At 45.8% G+C, this 26417-nt stretch overlaps 1 protein-coding gene across 4 annotated transcripts in view; it reads right to left on the bottom strand.

Annotated features, from left to right (window-relative positions):
• Nucleotides 1-26417, bottom strand: part of MYO5B (myosin VB) — a 149135-nt gene that overhangs the window by 38288 nt on the left and 84430 nt on the right. For all 4 annotated transcript variants that reach the window (XM_032095232.1, XM_032095234.1, XM_032095233.1 and 1 more), the window contains exons 16-22: nucleotides 26185-26282; nucleotides 22265-22351; nucleotides 12517-12628; nucleotides 10821-11032; nucleotides 8870-9026; nucleotides 5894-6133; nucleotides 1458-1697 (exon numbers count right to left, since the gene is read on the bottom strand). In XM_032095232.1, coding sequence (XP_031951123.1) covers nucleotides 1458-1697; nucleotides 5894-6133; nucleotides 8870-9026; nucleotides 10821-11032; nucleotides 12517-12628; nucleotides 22265-22351; nucleotides 26185-26282 — 1146 coding nt within the window. The remainder of the gene's footprint in view (nucleotides 1-1457; nucleotides 1698-5893; nucleotides 6134-8869; nucleotides 9027-10820; nucleotides 11033-12516; nucleotides 12629-22264; nucleotides 22352-26184; nucleotides 26283-26417) is intronic.

The following is a 26417-nucleotide window of genomic DNA, read 5'->3' as shown; positions in this document are numbered from 1 at the left end:
TGTGAAGTGCACTAGAAGAGACTCATCTGGACATTCTTCCACTACAATAGAAACAGCTAATTCCAGGCTTTTTTCTTTTTTTTAATTTCCAAAAGTGACTCATCCTCAGGTTGTCACACACCAAGTACTGCTCTAGAATAACATCTGCAAAACAGCTTTTTCTTTGCAATTTATTGAGTAGAAAAGCCCTAAATTCTTTCCAATAGCACGGTCAAAGATTCAATTCAATTTCTGGCGCAGAAGAGATATCATGGATTTAACTTGAGCAGCAGAGGGAACTTGCATTTGCAGAGGGAAACTGAATTCATATCTCAGTGCCTCAGGTTAAGAGAACGGGTGTGCCTCAGAATTAATCTGATCAGCAAAGAAATTCAGGGCAAAAGGTCCATCTTTGCTATTGGCAAAACAAACTTTACAGTCTGAAGTCTCTTTCTCCCACTAGAATGCCTTCTTGTACAATGGTGGCAGTGTTGGACCACTTCCACCCCAAGAGATAAAGCTCAGGAGCTGGACTTGATTGTCCTTGCGGTTCCCTTCCAACCCAGGATATTCTATGGATTCACATGAAGGACGAAGAAAAAAATAAATATATTTAGTGTATATCCCAGGTCCAAACCCTATAAAAGCTCATAACAACCAGCAGCTGGTACTGGAGCAGTGCCTCTCCTCAGGAAGGGAAGCTGGTCCACACACAGGTCATACTCTCTGCGTACCTACAACACCAGACACGGCAGAAACTGAGCCTCGTGTCCCATCCCGGACTGGGATAAGGAATATTTACATCTTCCTAATATATGCAGCATCTGTGACAACCCTCTCCAGTAATTTGCATTACATGCCACGAGGAATCACTGTATATACATGAAGCTCTGCTATATACATGAATCTTAGGATCTTAGCAGCCTCAAGTTGTGCCAGGGCAGGTTTAGATTGGATATTAGGGAAACTTTTTTCACTGAAAAGCTTGTAAAGCATTGGGACAGACTGCTAGACTGCTCAGGGCAGTGGTGGAGTCATCAGCCCTGTAAGTGTTCAAAAACCACATGGATGTGGCACTTGAGGACACAGTTTAGTGCTGAACACAGTGGTGCTGGGCTGGTGGTTGGACTTGGTGATTTTACAGGTCTTTTTCAACCTTTGCAACCCTGTGATTCCATGATATTCATGGTTACTAAGCATCCTGATTTCCAGATGTGTTTGGGTTTGGGGTGTTCCCTTGAGGTTGGCAGCACAAAAGGCATTAGGACGGGGTGTCCTGACACAAAGCAGCTCTGCTCCTGCAGGGATGTCCACCTGTCCTTGCTGCCCCATGGGCTGGCTAAAGACAAATCCTAGGGGCCTTCAGCAACAGAAATAATAATCAAAGAACAGACACTCCCCTTCAGAGCTGTAAAGAGTGAGCTTTCACCACTATGGCCACCTGCAGGAGACAACCTGAGGCAGACTGACAGACGTACCTTCCTCAGCAGGTCCTTCTCCTTGCCGTGGCTGTCCTCTATGACCTCTCTCTCCCCATGAGCCTTCTCCAGCTCCATCCGGAGCTGCTCCATCTCTCCCTGCAGGCTGAGGAGCTGGTTGTCATCGCCCCGCTGGCTCTGCTGGTACTGCTGCAGCTCCTTCTTCAGCTTCTCCACCTCAGAGGAGTGGGCTGATGTCAGCATGGACAGCTGCTCATTCAGAAGCTTGTACTCCTTGTTCTGCAGTCAGCATCCCAAAAAGAAGAAAACAAGAGCACAAGTGATGTCAATGCATGCAGTGATGCACTACAAAAGCAACCACTCAAATCCTCGAGCCTGGTGGGTGACAAGCCCACAATAACAAATGTTACCATGCCTATGCTAATGAAGCTCATAAAGCTAAAAGCTATTTCTAAACTGTGACAAAAGCTCAATAATATTTTGGCAATGATTACAGAAGCATTTGTTAAATTGGTATTACACTGACATCACTCAAACATCACTCAAACAACTCTTGGTAGCACTGGCAACCAAACCAAAATACTACACTTCTACTACAGCTTCCAAACAGTATTGCTTATTAATGCAATTGGTTTGCAATTTTGGGGGGGGTTGTAGTATTCCTTTTGCAGTTTACTCCTCTATTCCTGACTTCCATGGCTGCAGAAACCTGGGGTGAAAATGCAGAACTGCCGCCTCAAGCACAAGGAACTCCCAAAACTCCAGTTTTAAGTCAAGTGCCACCTCCGTCATCTTGTTATTTGCTCAGGTTTTCACTTTTGAAGCACTTAGCAGTGATTTGCTCCTGAGTTTTGAGAACTGGAAATTCAGCAGGTTTAGCTGATTTTTGGGCTTCAAATCGAAGTCAATGGGCTCCACATTGTACTAATAAAACATCATCATTATTAGACATCCAGAGGCCAAAGACCAACAGCTGATTCATTAAGAGCCTACTACATAAGCCCTGCTGACTTTGGGTAGATAATCTTGATACCAAAAGAACCATTTTGAAATTTAAAATGCAGTCTGGGTTTTAAAGTTTTCTCTGATCATCCTTTTGGCCCCTCTTTATGTGACCTCTCAAAGCACCCCTTCTCACTGCCTCTCAGTGCTCTGAAGCAAGACTAAGACACATCTCAAATGGAAAAACAAGTCAATGAGGCACATTAATATTTCTTCCTTTACTCCCTTGTAATCAATTATTAATGAACATCAAAATTCAGCATTCATATCATAGTAGGAAATTATAATTTCTGCATGACCAAAGGCATTTCATAGAACCCTAAAATTATTTGAGCTGGAAGGGATAGGAAAGCTCATCCCATTCCACCCCCTGCCATGGGCAGGGACACCTTCCACTGTCCCACATTGCTCCAAGCCCCGTCCAACCTGGCCTTGGACACTGCCAGGGATCCAGGGGCAGCCACAGCTGCTCTGGGCACCCTGGGCCAGGGCCTGCCCACCCTCCCAGACAGCAATTCCTTCCCAAGATCCCATCCAGCCCTGCCCTCTGGCACTGGGAAGCCATTCCCTGCGTCCTGTCCCTCCATGCCTTGGCCCCAGTCCCTCTGCAGCTCTCCTGGAGCCCCTTTAGGCCCTGCCAGGGGCTCTGAGCTCTCCCTGGAGCCTTCTCTTGTGCAGCTGAACACCCCCAGCTGTCCCAGGCTGGCTGCAGAGCAGAGGGGCTCTGCACAGAGATGTGTTTGCAGAACCTTGTGTCCCGAGATTTCTGTACAAGGTTTTACACACCACTGAACTGAGATTTTCATGCAAATACAAGAAAAATGCACAGAAATGGTTTTGGGGTTTTTATTAGCAACCAGAGACATGACAGGGCATTTACCGGGTTGCTCCCCACTGCAGAGATTGCTCAACAGACCCTGTTAAACTTGAACTTGCTTTATTTTCAATCATTATCTGTATAAACCCTGCAGATCTGAGACAGTCCTGGTTTCAACCCAGGCTCTGTGAACAAAACTAGAGTTTCTTTTGCTACCAAAGGCAGATGCAACAAATTCATCATTCCTGTTACCCAGACTAGTTTTATTCACAATAAATGCTTACGGAGATAGGGCTGCTTGCAGAGACAGTGTAGAGAGAGCTCACAGTGTGCCTAAATATTGGCTACATGAACATGGAACACTAAATTAGGTACCAGCCTTAAAGTCTCTCAGGCAATTCCAACAAACAGATTTAAAGAAAATTAATTGAAAGAAAAGAAAAAAAGAAACAGGAAAAAACCATGATCCAATGTAAACAGAAAAGGAAGTGCTCCAATGAGGATGTTTTGCAGCAAAATAGATCAAAATCTTTCTTGTGTGTGCAAAAAATCCCTTACCTGATTAAAAAACTTAATTAAATTATTCCAGTTACAGATGCCAGAGCATCTGAGCTGAGGCTGACATACAATAATAGGTTTTAATGTTTTCAAAGAAAAATCTCTTCCTTAGGGGCACAGGGAGGATTACATCTCTACTCATGCATGAGCTGAAGTAGCAGAAATAGAAACATTTTTTTCCACAGCTACTCAAAAAAACCAATACAACTGCAGCTTTCCAGGTTACCTGCTATATACTTTTTTTCTTAGAAAGTTAATTGGTATTTTCAAAGGTTGTATTTATAGATTAGCAAGAACTGAAAGCAAGATCCTCCAGGGAAACTACGATGCAGCAAATGCACTGTGCCAGAAAAAAGATTCAATGCACTGAAAACAAAATCTACTGGAACAGTGCTCATTAGCACTTCCAAAGCATCCCACGGAAACCTGGCAGCCCTGGAAGGATGGTTAAAGTCAGCTCACTGGACAGAACACCACATGTAATCCAGAGCAGGAATTCTTTCCTGCAAAAGCTACACAGAAAGCATCAAAGAATACCCTTCAAAATGGTCTGTGGAGAGACTGAGGGAGAGCAAGATGAGCTCAAGACCATTATTTCTGCCTGGTTAAAAGCTCTCCATGACTCCTTCCCTAAAGCAGATCCTTCTGCTGTTTTCATAACCCGTGACAGGAAAGCCAGCGTTAATCAAACACTGGGGTTTTTTTTTCCTTTATTGTTCCACTCCCACACTTCTCCTAGCAAGGAAATTGGAAAAAATACAGACTAAAAAACACTACTGATGTTCCAGTGCCAAGTCCAGCAGCCCAGCAGATCCAACACTGATGTTCACACTCCTCGCAGAAGTTCAGCCCAAAATACCTGACCTGGAATTACTCATCCTATTTAATTCCACCAAATTACCTTCTGGATAAAAGGTCATATCAAACCTTATGATGAGAGTTTTCCATTCCTAAGCTACTGTTAGCAAAATCTAAGTATGGAAACAGGCATTTTAAAATTAAACACCAGGGTTTGAGCGCTGAACTCTGTTGCTGTGGAATTAATGCACTGCAGCCAATTAACACTGCAGTGAGAGTGACCGCAGCAATGCAAACCCCTGTGTGTCCTGACTCCGCACTATCTGAGCCACCACAGAGCCATCTGTCATCACCACCATCACAGGACTGCTCACGTCATACAGAGCTGAGGAGATTTCAGGTGGCGAGGGAGCTGTGTGGGACGGACAAGGGTCCCTGACAACATCCCAGAATGATAAACTGGAATTGCCACTAACTGGTGCTACAAATAAGGAGTTGTCCTGACTGAAGAGAATGTTCTCCCGCCTGTAAGAAGCCACTTTAAGGATACAAGTGGATATGAATTTCCCTGTTGGTATCAGTCAATACAACTAGGTCCCACTCAAAATTTCTTATGATCACCCCTCAATTCCTTGTACAGCAACACAGAAGGTATTTAACAGAGTAACTTGCACATATTAGTAGGTGGAAAAACTATTCTGCTAAGTTTGTAGTAAAACCATTTTTCTGCAGCTTATTAATGGCAAGTGGCAACTGATGAAGATGTCCCTGTGATCAAATAGTCACTGTAAGATCATCAAGTCATCCAACGCAGGGATCTGTCACGTCACACCATCCTACCCCTCCCCTTACTCCTGGAGAGTTGCTGCGTCTAGCAACACAAACATGCTCAAACTACTTTGTATTTACCCAAATTGCTATTCATCTTCCAGGGAATGTGACTCTCAAGACACATGGTTCATAGCACCAGTGGTGGCAGACACTCTGCACCCTCAGTGCTCACAGAGCAAAACGCGCAGCAGGGCAATCCAGCCCCAAACCCGTGACATTGGATCCCACACGGTGCTGCCTTGGGTTTTCAAGCAACACCTTCCAAAACTGCCGTTTTATCTTCCCCCTCCGAGCCCTGCTGGGCAGTTCCCACAACAATTCCACTGCATCTTGTGCAGCTCCCCGAGCAAGCTCTGTGTCCCACCCTTACAAATGCCTGGCTGCCACCACCATGACCCCTCCCAGACAACACGGAAAGGCACAAAGCAGCAGCTGGGCCCAGCCTGTCCCAGCACAGCACGGGACGTACCTGCTCATCCACCTTCCTCTGCAGCTGCACCACCTTGTTTTCCATGCCGATGTTGAGCTTCTTGAGGTGCTGTGCCGAGCGCGCCTCGATGCGCAGGGCCCGGAGCTGGCGCTGGGCCCTGAGGCGCCGGAGGTGGCACTGCAGCACCACGGCGGCGGCCCGGAGCCGGCGGAACCGCACGCGGGCCAGCCAGCCCCGGACGTACTTCTGCAGGATGATGGCCTTGTGCTCGATCAGCATCTGCAAAACATTGGCACAATGGGACAGTTAAAAGAGAGAAGGCACAGAATTTTGGAATCACAGAACAGTTTGAGTTGGAAGGGACCTTAAAGTTCATCCACCATGGGCAGGGACCTTCCACTAGACCAGGCTGCTCCAAGCCCCATCCAACCCAGCCTTGGACACTGCCAGGGATGGGGCAGCCACAGCTGCTCTGGGCACCCTGGGCCAGGGCCTGCCCACCCTCACATCCAAGGATTCCTTCCCAATCTTTCCTTCAGCTTAAGGCCATTCCTGGACGGTCACCTGTTCAGGTAACAGCAACTCTGGTTTGGCTGCAACAGACACTTAAACAATTCCCAAACTGCCTTGGAAAGGGCTTCTCCTCCAAGGAATGTCCTGGTAGGTGCAGGGCGTGATGGCTGGAAACGGAGGCTGTTGTTTTGCCCTCTCTTTCATGGACAGTACTTCAAACCCTGCTCCTGGAGGCTTCTCCAGGCACTGTGCTCAACTGATGCAGACAGGACACACCCAGACCTCTCTTAGGAGCCTGGCTTCTCTCACTGCTTGGCCACTGACATGAGGAGGTAAGATCCTGGTTGGTGAGGACTTGGTGGGAGCAGGTGACATCTGGGCCTAACTGCAACTTCATGGACCTCCTCAGAATAGCACTGAGATCGACCAGAGCCACAGCTCCAGAATAAACAGTCATTAACAGACACACCAACACTTAGCAATGAATTTACTGCCCCTCAGCATCAGATATAACCCACACCAGAACGGATCTGTAGATTTTTCCTGTGTTCCACCTCTGCATTATGATAATTTTTACTGCAGATAAATGCTGTCCTGGTGGGATTTCATATCAGGTGGATAACCTTCAAATAAAACCGTGAGTCCTTTCACTACAGTCTGTAGCCAGTTCTCTAGCATGATTCAATTCCTAGTAATTTGTATTTGTTTTCATGAAATTTCTGGCATGTTTGCATTGAATTTCTTCCCCAAAATTTACAGCTATCTTGTCAGTCAGTGGCAGTTCAATTTTGTCCTCTATAACTGAAGGCTGACATTTCAGAGATACAAACAGCACATTGTTAATACCTTCCTTATGCTTCAGTCTGCCAAGGAAATAAATAGGAGAATTTGAAGATTGCAAGACACTTTATTGTTATTAGTTTGGGTTGTCTCAGAAAAGGTTATCCTGTGAGCTCCTCTTACAAATATTTTGTTTCACTCTAAGGCTTTCTTTGCAATTGCGAATTTTAATTCAGAATAAAGGGATTATGTGAATTTAGGATGCAGCAAGAATTACAGTGAAATAAGCTTTGTATGTCTCCCGCCTTGGCATTCATAAATGAGGAAAGCCAGGGATGCCCAAAGAGGTAGAACAAACCCCACTGCATTGCCTTGGGGACTTATTTCAGCTTTACAGCAAAATTTTGGTGGACGCTGGGCATGCCCTGACCCCAGAGATCGTCACCCAGAGCCTTGCATCTGTCACTGAACATGCACTGGAACTAACACCTATATCCAACATCTATACCCAGGTGCTCCACAGATTAAGGGTGTTCAGATTAGAGAGGCATGGCCTCCAGCCAACTTCTATACCTTGTTAAGATTTGGGTGGCCTTGAATCTCAGGGAGTTTAACTGCTGGACCAGCTGCCTCCCACTGCAGAAGCTTCCAATTTAAAAAATAGATGTTGAAAAAGCAGTGGCAGCCCAAATTCCTTATCACTAGCTGCCATGTCTCAAAGGACAACTGTGGTCTCTCTGGGAGGTCACCAGGTGTCCAGGTAACCTCAATTATTCCCAGGAACAGGCTTTCCCCTCATGATGCCTCTCACTTCTTGGAGTAGCCCCACAACCCAGTTAGGCACCAGTTTAGGTGACTACCAGCACAGTGCTGGATCTGAGCAGTGGACAGAAGACTCCCCAAAGCTGTTCTCAGTTACCTGACAGATAGTAGCTGCAGAGGGACTGGGGACAAGGCATGGAGGGACAGGACACAGGGAATGGCTTCCCAGTGCCAGAGGGCAGGGACGGATGGGATCTTGGGAAGGAATTGCTGTCTGTGAGGGTGGGCAGGCCCTGGCCCAGGGTGCCCAGAGCAGCTGTGGCTGCCCCTGGATCCCAAGAAGTGACCAAGACCAAACTGGATGGGCTTGGAGCAATGTGGGACAGTGGAAGGTGACCCTGCTCACAGCAAGGGGTGGAATGAGGTAATCTTTAAGGTCTCTTCACCCAAACCACCCCTAGATTCAATGATTTCTCACTGTATCACTGCTGTCATCAAACTCTAAATTCTTTGTGTCCAGCTCCTGGTTTAACACAGAAAGCTAAAGGAGAGAACTAATTGAAGAGATATTTCTATCAATAAATGACTTATTACCTTCCATGACAGACCCTCCTTGTCTTCCCACCCTACCGGGAGCAGCCCCTGCATGCAGCTCTGACACATACCCAGTGGGACAGGGAGGTTTTAGCAGAGCGTAGGTTAGATCAAATGACATTTCCAGATCTCCACAATGCCTCCCAGCACCACAGTGACTAACTCCATTTAGCTGCTCCGCTGAGGTGCTGCTGCCAAAATCTCTTTTGCTCGCACAGCTTTAAATAGCAAAGCTTGCCGTCACCGTCCACTCTCCGGCAACACCAGGGGCTGTCAGCTTCACAAACATCAACAACACCACAACAAACACATCGCAGAAGTAAATATAAAGGCTCTCCTCATGCAAAGACCCTCCTGGAGGTGTACCTGGTGGTAAATCCTCTTGACAAACATGCCCCGAGCAAAAGCCTGGATGGTGAGGGTGGCATTGCGGATCCTCTGGAAAGCCCGGCGGATCCGCAGCATTCGGTACTGCTTCTGCAAGATGATGGCAGCCCTCGTCCTCCTCAGGTGCTCAGCAAGCCTGCAATGCACAGGAGGAAGGTCAGCGGGGAAACTAAACTCCACTTCTTCCTGTTGCAGTAAGTTTTAAACCAGGCAGAGAGGAAAACCTTTTGTCCAGTGTGGCTTGATGGTACTCAGGAATGAGCACCCCAACAGCTGGGCTAAGAGAGCCTCCATGCTACCAGACAGCAGCCATGGAACCCAGGAGCACTGGAACCACAAATCAGCACACCTCATTGTTCCCAAACAGCATTAAACCCAAGTATTCCCCAGGTTTTCCTTGGTTTGAACTCTCTGCCTTGCGTCCTTGCGCCAATCAGCGCCCGGGTTGGTTCCATCACTTCCCTGACTATAAAAAGCACGTGTCACTCAGGGTATCTACTGACTCAGTGAAAACAGCAGCAAACTGATCAGGCATTTAAACTGGTGTACACTGCTTTGGCAACATTCCTGAGTAGAGCCTCGAGCAATTCAGAGACAGTAAATAATGAGGGATGTGGTCAACTCCACACCACATTTCTCCCATTCTCCAGCTGAACTCATGTTCAATTTGCTGTTACACCGGTTAATAAATGGTCATAAACCTTCCATTTAATTTGATAATTAGCTTGTTTTGCTGAATTTATGATTCATTTATTGCTCTCAGCATGCAGCATTATTCAGAAATTTGATCCACTTCTTTTATTTTGTGAAAAGTGTATCAAAACTAAGAGCCACATCGGATTGGTTTATATATTCCTCTGATTGAGGTAAATGTTTTCTCATTAGGACCCATTGAGCCAGGGCTTACTGAAGAGGATAAGAGATGGTCTGTCTCCAAAAAGAGGAGGCAGCAGTTAACTCCGATGCTATCCAACCTTACAAACCCTGCACAAAGAGGGGAACTGAAAAATTATGTAGAAGGAACTCTGCAGCAGCTGGTTCTCCCTGGCAGCAACCCCTTTCACAGCCACACCACCACGAATTCAGCTGGTATCTCTGATGTTCTTCTGCTGATTGTCTGACTTGAATAAGGGGCACAAGAAGGGAGGTGGCCAGTGTGTTGGGATACTGTTCCATTGCTTCACTGCTCCCTCACATCCACCCCACACCTGCCACCAGCAGCTCACTCTCCAGCAGTGTTACCTACATAAACCCCAGAAAGCCACTGACAGGAGGGAGCTTGAGGCTCCTGTACAGAACGAGTCAACTCTGAGCTCTGTTACTCTCTACTGTACACAGCCCCCCTGCCAGCGATTTGGAGTGATTTTCCGCATTATAAAGGATACAGCCAGTCAATCCTGAGAACTCCCCTTGGACATCACAGAGGCACAAACCTGGTCCCTGCAGGGGAGGAGTGCTTACCAACTAGACAGCTCTTCCCTGGCTGATCTAAATGCCCTTTACCAAAGGCAGTCCCAGGAAAATATTAGTTCTATGAAACACTTTTACATAAATCCTTCAGAGTACTGTATTCATCTCATTATAACCAGATTGTCTACGTTATGACCTTGGCCCAGTACCCAGAAATTAAACTAATGTAGATATGAAACCAGTTTGGGGCAAAGAATTTTGACCTCTTGCCCTTAAACAAAACTGGGGAGAGGAGCCAGAAATAAGTCCTGACTTTAGCTGAGAAACTCTCACCACAGTGCTACCCACACGCACATTATGCATCTTGCTTTCAAGCAAGCAGAGTATTTTCAAAGCTTCTCCTATGCAACCCCCAAGTTTAAGATCTAGAAGATGCAAAGGATTGAAAACACAGGTGAGCAGAGGTGTTTTCACACTTGACTTCCCAGCTGGCCCCTCTCTGGGGCTCCCCAGGACCCACCTGCGTGCCAGGCACCCGCGGGCATAGCGCTGCAGGACGAGTGTGGCTCGTCGCAGCCTCTGGTACTTGGTCCTCTGCAGCCAGCCCCTCACCGTCTTCTGGATCATGATGGTGGCAGCCCTGAACTTATCTGCTCGCAGCTTCTCCAGATATGCCACCTGGCCTGCACGGAAAAAGATCTTGGTACGGCCAAACTGGAACTTGTCTGGATCCTTTTCAAAAGCATAAAAGAAACTACATTTAATTAAGGCAAACATTACTTGTTCTCTTTTTGTTTTCTGTTTAAGTTGATCAGTAGATACAAAGTGAAAACACCACTTTGAATCAAATTTATCAACTCACATCTCTTCTTAATTGGGTAATGAAGATATTATTAGACTCCATTACTAGACTTACTCGATTATTAGACTTATTAGACATTATTAGATATCATTAGACTTATTAGATTTACTATACTTGAGCGTATATATACCCATTAAGGAATGCAGCACTAGGACTCAGTCTTAAACTCCATATATTTACACAAATTTTGAAGGGGTTTTGGGTTGGATTTTCTGTGGTTTGTGGGGGGTTTTTTTGGTAAGTTGGCTTTGGGGTTTTTTTGTTGTTGCTGGGGTTTGGGTTTTTGTGGTCCTGGTTTTTTTGGTTTGGTTTTGGGGTTTGGCGGGTTTTTTTGTTTGCAGTTTTTTGTTTGTTTTTTTATTTCTTGGGTTTTATGTAAATAGAGAAATCACAGAATTACAAAATTGTTTAGGTTGGAAGAGACCTTAAACCTCATGTATATCCAAACCCCCTGCCATGCGCAGGGACACCTTCCACTTCCACCAGACCAGAAATGCAACACCAGAGCACTTCCAGAAAAAGATCTCTTTCTCACAAAGATTAAAAGATTTCTTTCTTGAAAATGAATGCTTACATCTACAAATCATACACACACTGCAAAAGACTCTGCAGCCAAGGGAAACACTGGGTGCAAAAAGAAAAAAGAGAAACCCAATTGGGTAAATCCCTCAAAATCCCACAGGAAAACAAGAGATCAAACATTAAAACCTGTCTAAGGTGCTGGGCACATTCTGGGCCACTCAACAGCAAGAAACCTTTGCGTGCACATTTGCAATTTAAAAACAATGCCTACAAGCAAGTAGTAAAATTTTGGGAAGGAGAGGTGGCAAAACCTTCTGATTAGTTTATGGTAAAAAAGTCCCAATCTGTGGGATGCCTTTTCCACACAGGGCCATTGAAAGTCTTCCACACATCAAGATATGGCATTTACTGCACTTTTCCCACTCATCTGTGCAAAGAGGCGTTTCATGATTGACTAAGGTTCATGACGTTGTCCCAGGCTGGACCTCTGAAATGTGCTCCAGCTGTGGTTAGGCAAAACCAGAAGGAGGAGCTGGGGGGACACATTTTTTTAAAGTGGCCAGTCATTCATGTGCAGCTAGTGACAGCAAACTCTGGACTTCACCAGCACTGAAATTATTTGTTCCTCTTCACCACAAGCAAGACATGCCATGTCCCACTTTCTCCTGCCACCTCCTCGCAAGACTCCCTCCTTTTGGGAAAACTCCCAGGCTGCCTGGGGTGCAGAAGCATCTGCACGAGCAGCAGGTGAAGCTGGAGCAATTTCAGACCACATCAAAGCCATGAGTTCTGTGCTTTTAAAATCATTGACAAAGATCTGGTCCCAGCTCACCTTAATGAGGTCTTCCAACAGGGTCTGACAGATCTGCCTCTTGTCGTTCTTAGAGAGGTCTCTCTTGTTCATAAGCACGCGGTACCTATTGAAAAAGTCAGGGTAGGACCACCTGAAAGCAAAGCACACACTGGGTTATTCTGCATGCTGGGCACTATTTCATTAAAATAAAGTGCTTGGGAGTCGTAGACAAGTCAAAACGTGAAATATTTCAAGGGATCTCTCACCACTACCCTCAGCATGGACCAAAGCCACCCAAAAGGAGCTACTCACCCCCAGCCCGGCCCCAATCTCAGACACTAAATGATCATGTCAGGGCCCTTCTAGCCTGGAACAGAAAGGCTACAGATCACCCTGTTTTCACCCCTGATGTGCTTCCCGATCTGCTGTTCTCTACCACTCAAATGCAACAATGCTGCTCCAGTCAGAAAGGAGAATCTAACTTTGGAGAAATCACAGATCTCTTGACTGCCCAAAACCAAAAATTAAAAAGCAATCTTGATAAAGTTATAGGCAATGAATCACATAGCTATTCATTGGGTTTTTGTGTTCCCAAACTCTACTGAATATTAATTTGAATCAATTGACTCACTAATTGCTCCATGTTGAGGTCTGTGACTGATGCCCTTCAAACAAACACAAAATCTTTTGGCTCTGGAAAGACAAAGCAGCCCCTTGGAAGATGCCTCACTGTCTCCAGCAGCAAAGCTTCCAAACAGGCAACACTAATTGAAGGAATTAGAGCATTGTATCCTACTGCTAGGAAATATCATCTCCTGCTGCTGGTGATAGATGCAGAGCCTGCAGACTGGGATCCTGAAATTGCTTCAGCATCTGCCAAGTTTCAGCATTCTCTAAATTAACACAGTGAGTTATAAACCCCTCAAAACCTGAGTTTTTAATTAACACTAGGCTTTTCCAGCAATGTCCAGAACGACCATTGATATTTCATCAAAATACGCATAACAAATGTCAAAGGGAGACTGGAGAGAACCACAGAGAATTTGATTTCTGCCCTCACTCAACAAAACCACCTGATCCTCACCTGTATGGATGCTCTGGCCACCAGGATGAGAACACACTGTGTGAAGAGCTGCTGTACAGAAACATCCCCTCCACCCAGAAGCCCCAAGCATACCTTAATTTCTGCATTACTCCACCAAATTCTTCTTATTTTTCCACTTCCAGGGATTAAGTGTGGGAGGGAAAATAAATTGCAAAGGGCCAGAGCAATGTTTGTGACAGGTCTTGGCCAGTTTGCAGTGGTGAGGCTGAGAGAGACCACCTGAGCAGTCACAGCTGCCAGCTCTACAAAATAACTTCATAAAACAGAATAGTTCAGTTGGAAGGGACCTGCACAATCATCTACTCCAGCTGCTGCCATCTCTCATGAAACACCTTGAAGGTTGGAAGCTGTGGTATTTGCTAAGACAGGCATATTGCTGATTTCAAAATACACAACCAACAGAGTTTTGTCTCACTTCAGAAAAGGCAATGGGGGGAAAGCCAGTTTGATTAAAAGCAACACTCTAATTAAAAGAGTAAAGCCAAAGGAAATGTTTGCAAAGGGAGTGAAGAGAGAAAAAGGAAAAAAAAGTGTTAAGGATTGGGAAGCCACGTGTAACTCCTGCACGGACTGGCAAAGAATATGGGATGGCAAAAACCAGAGAACCCTTAGGATTGAGCCTGAAACCAAAGGCAAAAGGGGGGGGGCTCCTGGAGGCAGAAGCATGAGGGAAATTGTGATGAGAGGATTTCCCATGCTCAAAATGCTCCGATTAGTTCTGGAGCAGCCAGATTTAGTGCTGATTTAACTCCTGTCTACATGGGCTAGTCCTGAGGCCAGGCAGCTACTGCTACCCACCCTCAAATAACCAAAAGTACTGGATTATCACTAAATAAACTAAGATGCTGGCTATGAGGAGCTCCCTCTGGGGCGAAAACTGAATACAAAGATTATGCAAGACTACAAGCTTGTGTCCTGTAGGGTTTAACTTAAATGTGCCTTCTCTTTGCTTCCTCAGTGCCTCCATTTTATAATTACATTTCCCGTTTTGCATTGTGCAAATAAAACCCATTTTCATTTCAAGCACACCCGGGGTTTACACAGCTCCAGATCAAACCTGAGAGGAGAAGCAAAGCATGCAGTGCCTGAGGCACCCAGCCAAGCACACAAGGCTGGAGACATCCTGCCTGGCTCAGGTATTGCTCGAGCCAGGGAAAGCTTGGGAGAGGGAAAGAGAGAAGGAGGGAGTATTCCCATTATCCTGCCAGTGTCAGCTCAGGCACTGACTTTGTTAACTGCTGATATCTGGAGAAAAAAAATCACCCTGCAGGTGCCACCCAGGCTCTTCCAGCAAAGAACAGATGGTGGAAGAGGCAGAACGTGAAACTCAGGGCACAGGTCCAAGCTGGGCAGAAAGCAAAATCCATCATCTTCCAGCACCAAGGCAGAGATGGAGATCCCACAGCTGCTCACAAACAAGAGTCAGACACCTGCAGGAATCCCTTAAAAATAGATCGTAAGTCACTATGCAGTGGGTCTTTCTCCAGAGCCTGTTGTTCTAATTTCCCAAGGTGGTAAAAATTGATTTTCTGCCTCCATCCTTAATATAAATGGTTCACTTTTCAGGAGTAAGTCTCACATCAGACACTGGAAGTGTCAGGGAATACACCCCCTCGTTTCTGCCGAGGTGTTTATCATGACTGGTGGCATCCACAGCCCCATATCCACATCTCCCAGAGGTTCCCAGCCCCACGCTGCACCCCCAGGGCACAGAACTGCCTCACTCATGCTCTCACCACCCTCGCTATCAGGAGATGACAGCCCTGACACCACACTGCTCCTGTATCATTGTCCATGGAACATCAAGACAAAAGCTCTGCCACGCCAGGGCTCAGCCAGCCCATCAGGAGTTTCACTGGGATATCTGCCACCAGTTCACCAGCAAAAGAAAGCTGCAGGGGATCACAGGTGCTGCTACAGAATCCTCCCAGGAGAAAGGAACAATTAAAGCACTCAGGTTTAATGTAACATGCCTCATTGAACCACTCAAGGCTCAAAGCTGTATAAAATTTCCTTACAACTATGTGCTTGGAGAGAAACAAACATGATCCCTCAGCCCTGCAAAGGAGTGCAGAAATACTGAAGCTCAGTGCTTTGCTGCACACTTTTTAAATTACTTTTCTGCACGCCCATCTTACTTTTTTAGGTACAATGTCTTCATTTTCGGAAGGAAAAAAAAAAAAAGAAAACAAAAAAAGAAAACTTATTTCATACTTGCCAAGCCAGCGGGAGACATACTTGTCTCCCAGCAGGACACAAAGGATGTGCCATGTTACCCCACAGCTTAGCAAGTCAGGAAAGATTTTGGGAACGGTACACCTCCCATAGCAAGTTCAACTTGATGACAGGTGTCACATGAAAAACAGATCTCAGGTGCTTGGGATGCTGCCACACAACACACAGCATGTGCAATCTCAGTGCTGGGGGCTGGAAACCACCAAGGGACACTAAATAAATACAACTCCATATTATTATCAAGTTTTAAGATCCAGAGAAGTGGTGCAGAGAAAAGAGCTGGAACCAGGGGGATTTTTTAACCTGCACAACTGAGAAACAGGAAGAAGGAGGCACAAAGGATGGGGTGGATGCTACTCAAACTGAGATCAAGCCAACCTCAAACAGCTGAATTTTGCTTTGATGTCAGCACAGGTCACCAAGGGGAAAAGGCAATAAAAGGAATGGAAGGATGCAGGAAAATAACTTTTATTGCCTGTGGAAAAAACCCTCCTTGGACTCAAGCAGCAAGGAGGATGCCTGGCTGGGAGCCTGAGACTTGGTCATCCCAGCAAAATCTTTGTCATCTGCAGGAAACAGAGGGACTAAGCCATAGCACACACCACAGATAAATTTTTTTCTGTAATTTAAACCAGATCTGGATGTTTTCCACAAAAATGCAGCCAGGTGCAAAGCAAAGGGGCTGCTTCTGCCCAAACTTGATGGGTTATGAACTTGAGCAGAGCCAGCTGGGTTTATTACAATGTCAAATTAAAAGGAGAGCGTGGTTAGAAAACTGAGGGTGACATTCTAAGGAAGCCTCCAAAAAGCATCTTTCCAAGCCGTCAGCAACTGCCCAAAATATCCACAACCCATTGTTTCAGGGTTATTACAGCCATGTTACACCAGCTGCACTGAGTGAACAGCTGAAAGGAGTGTAATAGGTCAAAAAAGCTTCAAACTCTTAACCATAATATGGTTTCTTTTGGTGCCTTAAAATACCTGAATGTGAAATATTTCCACTCAGGGTAAACAAATTCACTGTCCCCATCACCCAAGACCATTCCAGGTGCTGAGCAAACCCAGTTTTATGTAAGAAATCCTGGCAGCATCATGTGGCATCCTCCCCTGAAGGGGTCAATATTTTAAGCAGGAAGGAGCTGGACTATACTGATCTTTCCAGAGGAGCCAAAACATGTTTGGAGGGGTGCAGGTTCAATCTCTGAGCCAAGATTTGACATGAAATTCTGTCATGGGTTAGCAAAGCATGGTCTCAGAAGTGATGTTCTTGCTAAGGGGTGCTTACAGCTTCCTCTGTGACCTGATAGAACCTATCAGCTGGCCAGTTTGAATATGGACAATTCTTTAAGCCACTTAAAATTGTGACCACCTCTGTGATCCACATTTAAGAATAGTCAAACCCCGGGAAGAGCTCTCTCTCATTTCCGGCACTGGGACAGGTGGCTGCGGGGCCCGTGTGGGGGCCGGGCCACGGCCATCCTGGAGCTGATGGGCCCTGTTCCACCCGCGGAACCCCTCACAGCCCCGCTATGTGCAGCCGGAGCAGCTCGGCTCCCCCTCTCCAGTGCTGCCAAGATTCAGCTGAAGCGGCACCGCTGCCCGGCAAAGATCATGTGAGCAACAGCGATAAGCGACATTCCAGCTGCAAGGCCTGGGGGAGATTAACCCTTTTAGTGCTGTGAAGAGCTGAAAACCTGAGGGAAGAGAAAGAGGAGATGCTTAAAGCTGAAATTTTGTTGTAAAGCTATGATGTATCAGAGTACCCATTGTAATTTCATGAAGGCGGGGGGGGTGGAGCGTTCAACTTGTGCTTGAGAGCAAAAGCACCTGTGCTGAGATAGGCAGATGCTGAAGCAGCTGTAATTTCATGAGAAGTTTGGACAGGGAGAGGTGGACCAGATGAGGACTTTTGCTCCAAATGGGAAAGGAGGAAACCTCAGTTCCTAGAGATGCTCCCAGAGATGGTCCTAGAGATGAAGATGAGGAAGACCCTTTGCTCCCAGGGAAGGAGAAGGGCCTCTGTTCTTAGAGATGAAATGCTCCCAGAGATGGGTGAAGAGAACTTTTGTTTCTGAACAGCTCAACCTTAAAATTGTACCCCAAAAACCTTCAAGAGTGGACCCTCGAAGGCAGTTGTGGGAAAAGCTGCAAGTCGTGGGTAGGGACTCTCACATGATGTGAGCAGAGAACCAACCCGGGCGGCTGTCTCGTTGTGATAATGTTTTCATAGCACGGGCAAGAGAGACTCCTCTTCCTAAATGGACTGAACAAGGTTATCATGGAAGTGGTAAACAGACTGAACATCTCAAGGGTTGTCTTTTTACATTGTCAGTGGGAGAAGGGAGGAAGGTGGGGGGGAGGAGAAGGGTTCTGAAGGCGTGGTATGATTTTTTTTTTCTTCTTTTAGGTCTGTTAATAAACTTCTTTATATTCTTTCAAGTTTAGTGCCTGCTCTGCTTTTCTCCTAATTCTTATCTCACAGAAGGTAAACAGTAATGAGTATTTTAGACCAAACCACTACGAATTCTTTTAGAAACTGCAGTTCAGGGAGAAAATTTCTCTTGCCTTGTTTACTGTAGCAGAACAGATTTGCCTTTCAGTTGGCTCTAAAACATGCAGGCTGGCCTGGCTTGAAATTAGCTGGAATATATTCAAAGGGAAGAATGAGGGGGGAAAACCCCTCCATTTACATATTACACCTTTGTTGGGAGTGGGCAAACAGAACTGTTGGTAGCCAAAGCAATTTGTAGGTCTTGTTATCCTGAAATGACAGCCAGACAGCTAAAGGCACATTCTATAAAAAAAAAATTATATATCCAAGGATGTCCATGACAGTTTTCAATTGTAAGTGTTTAATGTTCATAGAGTTTAGCAGCTGGGATTTCACACTGAATTGATACAAAAATGCTGCATTTGACAGTGAGCTCCAGCAACCAAAGGAAGCAGCCAAATGCCAAGGATAGTTAAACTATAAATACATAACTACAATGAGAGTATTTCAGAGAGAACTGCAGTGATGAGGTTATTCAGAGTGATGGCATGGTGGGAGACCACTGCTGCTGGACCACTGACTTGGAAACCACCACAACCAGCAGGAAAAAAAACGTACAGTTTTGAGAGAACCAATTTAAAATCTTGTTTTAAAGAGTATTTTGTTATTCATGGAGATCTGCACCAATTAGTTCTCTGTAGATTCATCTCTATGCAGCCAGTTTCTGTAAAGAAGATGAATGGTTTTACAGCACAGAGACATCTTCCACGCTTTACCCGGGGAAGATGATGATAGATTTACTACACACGCACCTCAGACAGTCCATTCATCACAGTCATTTATGTACATGCTAACAGATACATTTCTTAACTGTTGTGTAACATTTCAAAGCAAATGATACATTTTCAATTTATTTCAGACACAGCCAGAGCACAGCCTACCACGGAAATGGTAAAATAAACCCAGGCATACCCTAAGTGGGGAGCCCAAGGCTTCAGATCTCTGTGACTTTCACGGGTTCAACAGCTACAACTTGTATGAAAAATTATTTCTTTTCTTAGAGGTAAAAAAAATTATTAAAGACTCAAACCACTGAACTCTTCAGCAGCAGGTGGTTTTATCCAGAGATCTCTGACTCAAAGCCACACCACCTTCAGAAGTTACTCTTGTGACAATATGCTGGAATATATTCAGAGGTAACCATTACAGGATGAAAGTAAGAGTTTTTCCATTGTTTCTGTATGAAACCTACCTTGAGATAAACAAATTTGGAAATTCCCTGTTGCTTTACAGGTAAATTGCTTACACCCAAGCGAAGCAAAAGTCATGAAGACGAAGTTTTCCATTATTATTTTAAAGTATTCCAAATTTAGAGCCTTCACATGGGGTTTAAATTTAAAGCAATGACTCTCCTTTTTGGTTTTATCCTTAATCAAGCAGTATAAAATCAACTTGTCTCAAAATGTAAGGAAATACAGAGGAATAATCAATGCACACTGTGATGAAAAGATCACAAGTAAAACTGCACCTTTTCCCAAGCTGGTCTGTAAAGTCAATTTTAATAAACAGATTATTCACAATCTTTCAATGACATTGTCCAGCTCCTGGGTCTGGATTTTCAAGACTGGAATGTTGTGAGTAAGGAAGGTGAAGAACTACCAGAGCCCAAAGCAAGTATTTTATCTAGTGCACAGCTGTCCCTATAAACAATTATCTCCTAGAAATATTAAACTATACAAAAATCTGTCCTTCAAGCATCACAAACTTTGGAGAAGGTCACTCTGAAAGGCTGAAATAGCTTTTTGCATACTTTTTTTTTTTTTGTCCCTGGAGGAAGAACAAGAGCTGACAAGTTGCAGTGATGGAAGAGTCCTGTATTTTTAGCATCCTGGGAAAAGATCTCATAACCAAAAGCATGCAAGCAGAGCTGAGAGCATCACTTCAGACTGTGTCAGGGTGGAGAAGTCCTTGCACTGGTCAATTATCTGCTGTCAATAGAGCCTGGCTGGTCTCCAGGTGCTGCAGAGGTTTCTCCCCTCCATTCCCCCTCCCCAGTTACTAATTTTACATTGATTTCAGTGCTGTAGGGACTAAACTGCAGTTAATGGAAATGGAAAAACACTACAAATCTGTAGGATAATAATGAATGGAGAGGAACAGGGTATCCGTGCAGCCATGACAAGACCAGTAACAAACCTCAAAAAACACACAGCTCAGGTCAGAGCTCCCCAAGCTCTCCTGGGACCCACCAGGCAGAGCCAGGGCCCAGATTGCGCTGGGCAGTGTGACTGCCTGCTTGGAGAGCAAAGAACTGCTTTTCTGTGGCCTCTTCTGTGTGAAAAAACCCAGCTTTTTCATTGCTTCAGGGCTTTTCCTACAAGAGGACTGTCAGAGTTGGTCCAGCAACAAAGATGGTAATAAAAGACAACCCATGGGCTGGAATTTTTAATTCCTCACCACGGCTTAGTGATCATGTAATGTAGGAGCAGCTTTTTATTGCTACTTCCATAGAAGCCCTCAAGACTTCAGAGATGAGAGCCAAAGGTGATGCTGGGTCTTCTAACAGTGTCAGACTCCCAACATGAGGACCCAGACCTCCACCCTTCTACACCAGCAGAGGACAGAGAGAAACTGGTTTCTGTGAGACTTTTCTTCTTCTATTTTCCCTTCTTCCTCCTTAAGTAGTTGGACTCAGCTGGTCAGGGAGAACCCCATCACCAGTTTTGGCCTGCCCATGGAGGTCACTGGCCAACAGAGGTGAAGGGCAGGAGAGCCACCTCATCTCAACATGCAGCTGCTGCCCTCGGCTGCCAGAAACCCTCTGCAGCTTTGCAGGAGGTGAGAGTAGCACACTCCTCCCCAAAATCCAGAACAGGGAGTTTCTCATGGTGTTCCACATCACGCTAAGCCGACTCTTCTCTGAGCATATTTATAACTTCTTTGTTCCATATAAAAAGGCTGATGGCTTTGCTGACATTAACACAAAGCTGCTTGGCACTAAAATGCAGCTGATGCATTTTTAGAATTATTTGCCCTTGTCATCTTCAGGACTTATGTACAGTCTATGTTTTCTGATTTATTAGGCCTTAAAATCCTCTTTTGAATTTTATGTCACAATCAGAAGAAGCCACACCACCTGTAACCCTCCTTTTTTATGATGAAAGAGTTTGAAGCTTAGGATGCTCTGGATGTGCGGTGTGAAAGTCTACAACAATTATTTACAACTCTTATTTTCCTTCTCTGCAAGTAGAATCAAAATTTTTTTTGGCTGAAATAAGGATTGCAGCAGATGTCTGAAGCCAGGGAAAAAAAAACATGAAGAAAAGCAAATTGAACAGTGGAAGGGACTTCAGGCAAGCAGAGAAAAAGTCCTTTAGGGCAGTGCTTGCTTCCAGAGCTGTTGTTTTGTTACTTGATGTCCACCTAGGTACGGGATCAAAGCTGGATTCCTTTGTCTGCCAGACATCAGCTTTTTCAGAGGTTTCATCAGAGCAAATTGCCTCTCAGGACCAAACTGAAAGCACCAGCTGGAACACTGAACACAGCACAACACACGCTCTGTCAGCCCCACTTTGCAGCTCTTTGCTTGATGATGAATCTCTTAGATTTGAGGGACCCAGGACATAACAGGGGTTTTGCAAAATGAAAAAAAATATATATATAAAAAGCAGAAAATCTATCCTGGATATAAACCAGCCTAAATAAACACTGTCCTAAGAACACAAGTGTTTTCTTCTCCCTCCCTCACCTCAGTTAATCCCAGAATGGTTTGGCCTGGAAGGGACCTTAAAGCCCATCCAGTGCCACCCCTGCCATGGGCAGGGACACCTTCCACTGTCCCAGGCTGCTCCAAGCCCTATCCAGCCTGGCCTGGGACACTGCCAGGGATGGGGTACAATGAACTTGCTGAGTAATTCTCAGCAGCAGCACAGCCCAGGGAATTCCCAGCCCAGTACCTGGATGGGAAGCCAGCTGCACTGATCCGGATGGTCTCCAGCACTCCACAGGCTCTCAGTTGCTGCACTGCTCTCTTTGGATCAAACCTGAAATTAGATTTAGGACAGACATTAATACACCATGAAAAGGAAACCCACCTCCCCAACCCACCTGACAGTGACTCTTCCAGAGACAGGAATTACCTTCTCCTCTCCTCATTACTGTAGTGGCTGATAAAGCCATACTTCCATACTTTCTGTCCACAGCTGTTCCCTCTCAAACCTCAGGATAACCCATGCCTGGCTTTGGGAACAGGCTGCACAAATGTCACACCTTTTCTCTGCATGTCACAAAGGTGGTGTGATTTGCAAGTTACTCAAAACCTTGCTACCACCCTGCTATCAATGCCAAGTGTATTCTTGGGATAGGATGACCATCTGCTGCAATTAATTAGTGCCTACAACCAAAATCTACCTGGCTTTGTAAAGCAATACATCCCCAATAAAGAAGGGAACAGGCTACCCCACCACAAGCTGCCTGGTTAACCAGGCAGTATTACTCCTGCAGCTATAAGGGCAACGACATATTTGCAGAAATCAAATTCAATGGCAAAGTAAGTCTGATATATTCAATTCCATACCAAAAACAGGTAAGTAACAGATCCCACAAGTTTCTAGACTAAGTTTACTGAGAACAGTGGTGCTCATGTTCCAGACTAATGACTTTGGTAGGCACCATGTGGAAATTCAAGGTGTTTCTGCCCTCCTTTTTAAAGCCTGCATCACCTCTTACCACTGGCATCTCATTTCCATCAGCAATTTGTGCCAAAAAAACTCATGGCAACTTCCAGCTGAATACTTGGACAGTGCTTTCTCTGGATTCCAGCAAGAATCCACTCCCAGATCAGACTATCCTTGCACAGAGTGAGTCCAGGTACCAGCATCCCCCATGGCTGCTGCCTCCTTCCACTCTGACTCCAAATGCACAAAGAGGTTCCAGCTCTCCAGCTCTGGAAGGCACTGGAAAAGGCCCTTGGATCAAGCTTGGACTCACATGATGCAGATGCCCATAGCTGTGTGAGGTTTCCAGAACAAAGCTTCTCATATAATGAGAACCTGCTTTTCCCTTTCTGAAAGCCCAAAGTATTTACATCTGCAAGTCAAGATTGCATGAATAATTCTGCCTGCTCTCTGCTGTACAAAAGCAGCATGAAAAAAACAGTCCCCTTCTTCTCCCTCTGTGCTTTTTTAAATTCCCTGGACCTGTCAAGTCTACAAGCAAGTTATTCACTGCAACACCACAAACACTGTGCAGGGTGAAAAATCAGTCTGGGCTGTCACTCACTTCAAGGAAGAACCCACAAGGGTGCAATTTCCATAACAATAAATAATAAACAGGACTGGCAGATCAACAGGTAAGCTTCAGTCCTGGAAGATCCCAGGGCAATCTCTGTTGTATCCAAGGGAAACTCTGCAAAGCAGCAAAGCCCTGCTCAGTGGAGTAAAATGCAATCACCAGAGAAGCTGCAGTCATCAGCAACAGCTCCAGTAATGAAATAATCACCTTAAAAGTGGGGAAATTCACCTTATTATGAACTCCTTTTCCTTGCCATAGCAGGTAGAAGGACCTGGCTGGCTGTTTTTGGCCTGGAAACCCAAGTAAAAGATCCCAAACCCTGCCTGAAACAGAATTTAAAAGGAAAATTGGCAGAGGAACAACCTGAAGCCAGGTATTCCCCTTGCATATCTCTCTTTCGAAGTCTTCTCCACTAGAAATTTACCTCACATCCAGCCTGCAGTCAGATGCAGCAAACATCCCTGTGTGGTTGCCAAGGTGTCCTCCAGGATGGGAGCCTGACACCCCTGAGCCCCATTACAGATCTTGCAAGTTGTGAAGTAGGAATGCAGAGTGCAAGAGACCTGAGGAAGAAGAGACTGAGGAAGTCTCCAGTCCAACCCCTTATGTTCAAAAGCTAGGACAGCTATAGGGGCAGATCCATAGCTCAGGGGTTTATCCAGCCAAAACTGATAGAAACCTCCACAGATGGAGGTTGCACAACCTCTCTGGGCAGACTGCTCCATTGACAGACAGTCCTCAGGGAGAAAAAAACACGTTTACCTATCTCCAGTCTGAACCTCCCGTGTCAGTTTGGGACCATTGGCTCCTGTCCTCCCACCACACACCACTGTTGAGAGCATGGTTGTCTCCTCACGGTAGCCCCTCTAAGTACTGAAAGGCTGCCATTACATCCTTTCTGTTCTCCAGCGTAAGCATCTCATTTTAATCAAAAATGTAATCTCTTGTGAGCTGAAAAACATTATGTTTTAGGAAGAGAAAACTTGTTTTCTCACTGAGCAACAAACGTAACACCAAGTGCTCTGAATGCTACAGACACCACTTCAGTGCTAACCTGGAGCAGTGCTGATGATGTTTCACTTCACAAATGCCTCCCAGCACTGTGTATTTCCCAGCATGTGTCTCTGAAATACAGATACAGCCATCCCAGCTTCTCCAGATCCTACTTTAACACATCAGCAAATCGATTTTAGAGAGCAAATCCTACAAGGAGCAACTGAGGGAGCTGGGAAAGGGGCTCAGGCTGGAGCAAAGGAGGCTCAGGGGGGACCTTGTGGCTCTGCACAAGTCCCTGACAGGAGGGGGCAGCCGGGGGGGTCGGGCTCTGCTGGCAGGGAACAGGGACAGGAGGAGAGGGAACGGCCTCAGGCTGGGCCAGGGGAGGCTCAGGTTGGACATGAGGAGGAATTTCTCCAGGGAAAGGGTGGTCAGGCCTTGGCAGGGGCTGCCCAGGGAGGTGTTGGAGTGCCCATCCCTGGAGGTGTCCAAGGAAGGCCTGGATGTGGCACTCAGTGCTCTGGGCTGGTGACAAGGTGGGCATCGGGCACAGCTTGGACTAGGTGATCGTGGAGCTCTTTTCCAACCTCAGTGTTCCTCGGATTCTATAAATAGGGTAAACATAAACCAGTTTCTGAATGTCTTGCAATGATTAATAACCCTCACTTTGCTGTTTGCATGGGTAAAGAGTCAAGCCAGGAGGCTTCCTGGTGGATACATCTCCACCAGCACATCATGACCAAGGGTGAGCCTCTTTAGAGACGCTTTGCCCTCCTTTCAGGACACTCTTGGAGCTGTCTCTGCACTCCTAAGTCCTAAGACTCCTAAGTCTCTGCACTGTGCTCACCAGGAGCTCTCAGCCTGCACTGGATCAGCTGGAGGGAAATGCCTCCCTGCTGCTGGATTACATTTACAATCTTCTTCCTTAAAGGTCACCACGTGCAGTTTATGCCTTTCGAGGACATCGCATCTATAAGGTCCCTGCAGACTAATGGCCAAGCTTTCCTGGAGTTACAGGGAAGAAAACCGGGTACAAATCCATGACCAGGGCTAACAGCTACCTGCTCACAGCGTTTGCTGCCTGTGATACGTCTCTGAACTACAGAGGAAGATCAGGACTGGCCTTTCGCTTCAGCTGTTCGCTCACCTGGAAACCTGCCTGAAGTTCAAGTCACGTCTTTACTTTTTCTACGTTTATATTGAAAGAATAAGACATTTTTGTTCATTTTACAAGCCCACTGTTTATCTCTGCTTTTTCATTCCTTTCTCTTTTCACTGTTTGGAATTATTTAAATCAAAGCAAGTCTAAGATGAAAACTGCACAAAGACCCCTTTACAGCAAAGCAAGGATGCTCAGTATTAGCAGAGCGTATCTATGAATTATTAGAACCTGAATTATTCTTCATTTCAGAGGCACGAACCCCACATACTGAAACCCAAAAAGGTGACTCCAGCAACCCACATGGACCTTCCAGTTACAGGAACAACATTAAAAGGAGGGGGCAAGCTCTTCAGCAGGAGGAAGAGCCCAAGGCACGCTCTGTAGCTATAAAGCTGAACTCATTTGCTCATCTGCAGTGCCACTTACTTGAAGGGGAGCTTCTCGTCGTTGGGCTTGATGCAGCGCACGTAGTGCGGGGTGGTGGCATTCAGGGTCTCCATCAGCAGGTGCAGGGAGTTGCGGAACTGAAAGACAAAACCACTCGTCTTGAGGATGGATGGAGGTGCCTCGCAGCCCCAGGCAGCAGGTGCCACAAGCCACCTGTGCGGGTGCGACACAGCGTGAACCTCGCCACCGACCCAGCACAAGGCAGGGGGAAT

This window comes from Corvus moneduloides, chromosome Z (assembly GCF_009650955.1).
Source record: "Corvus moneduloides isolate bCorMon1 chromosome Z, bCorMon1.pri, whole genome shotgun sequence".
Taxonomy (NCBI): domain Eukaryota; kingdom Metazoa; phylum Chordata; class Aves; order Passeriformes; family Corvidae; genus Corvus; species Corvus moneduloides.
Note: the sequence above shows the minus strand (reverse complement) of the source record. Positions and strands in the feature narration are given on the sequence as shown.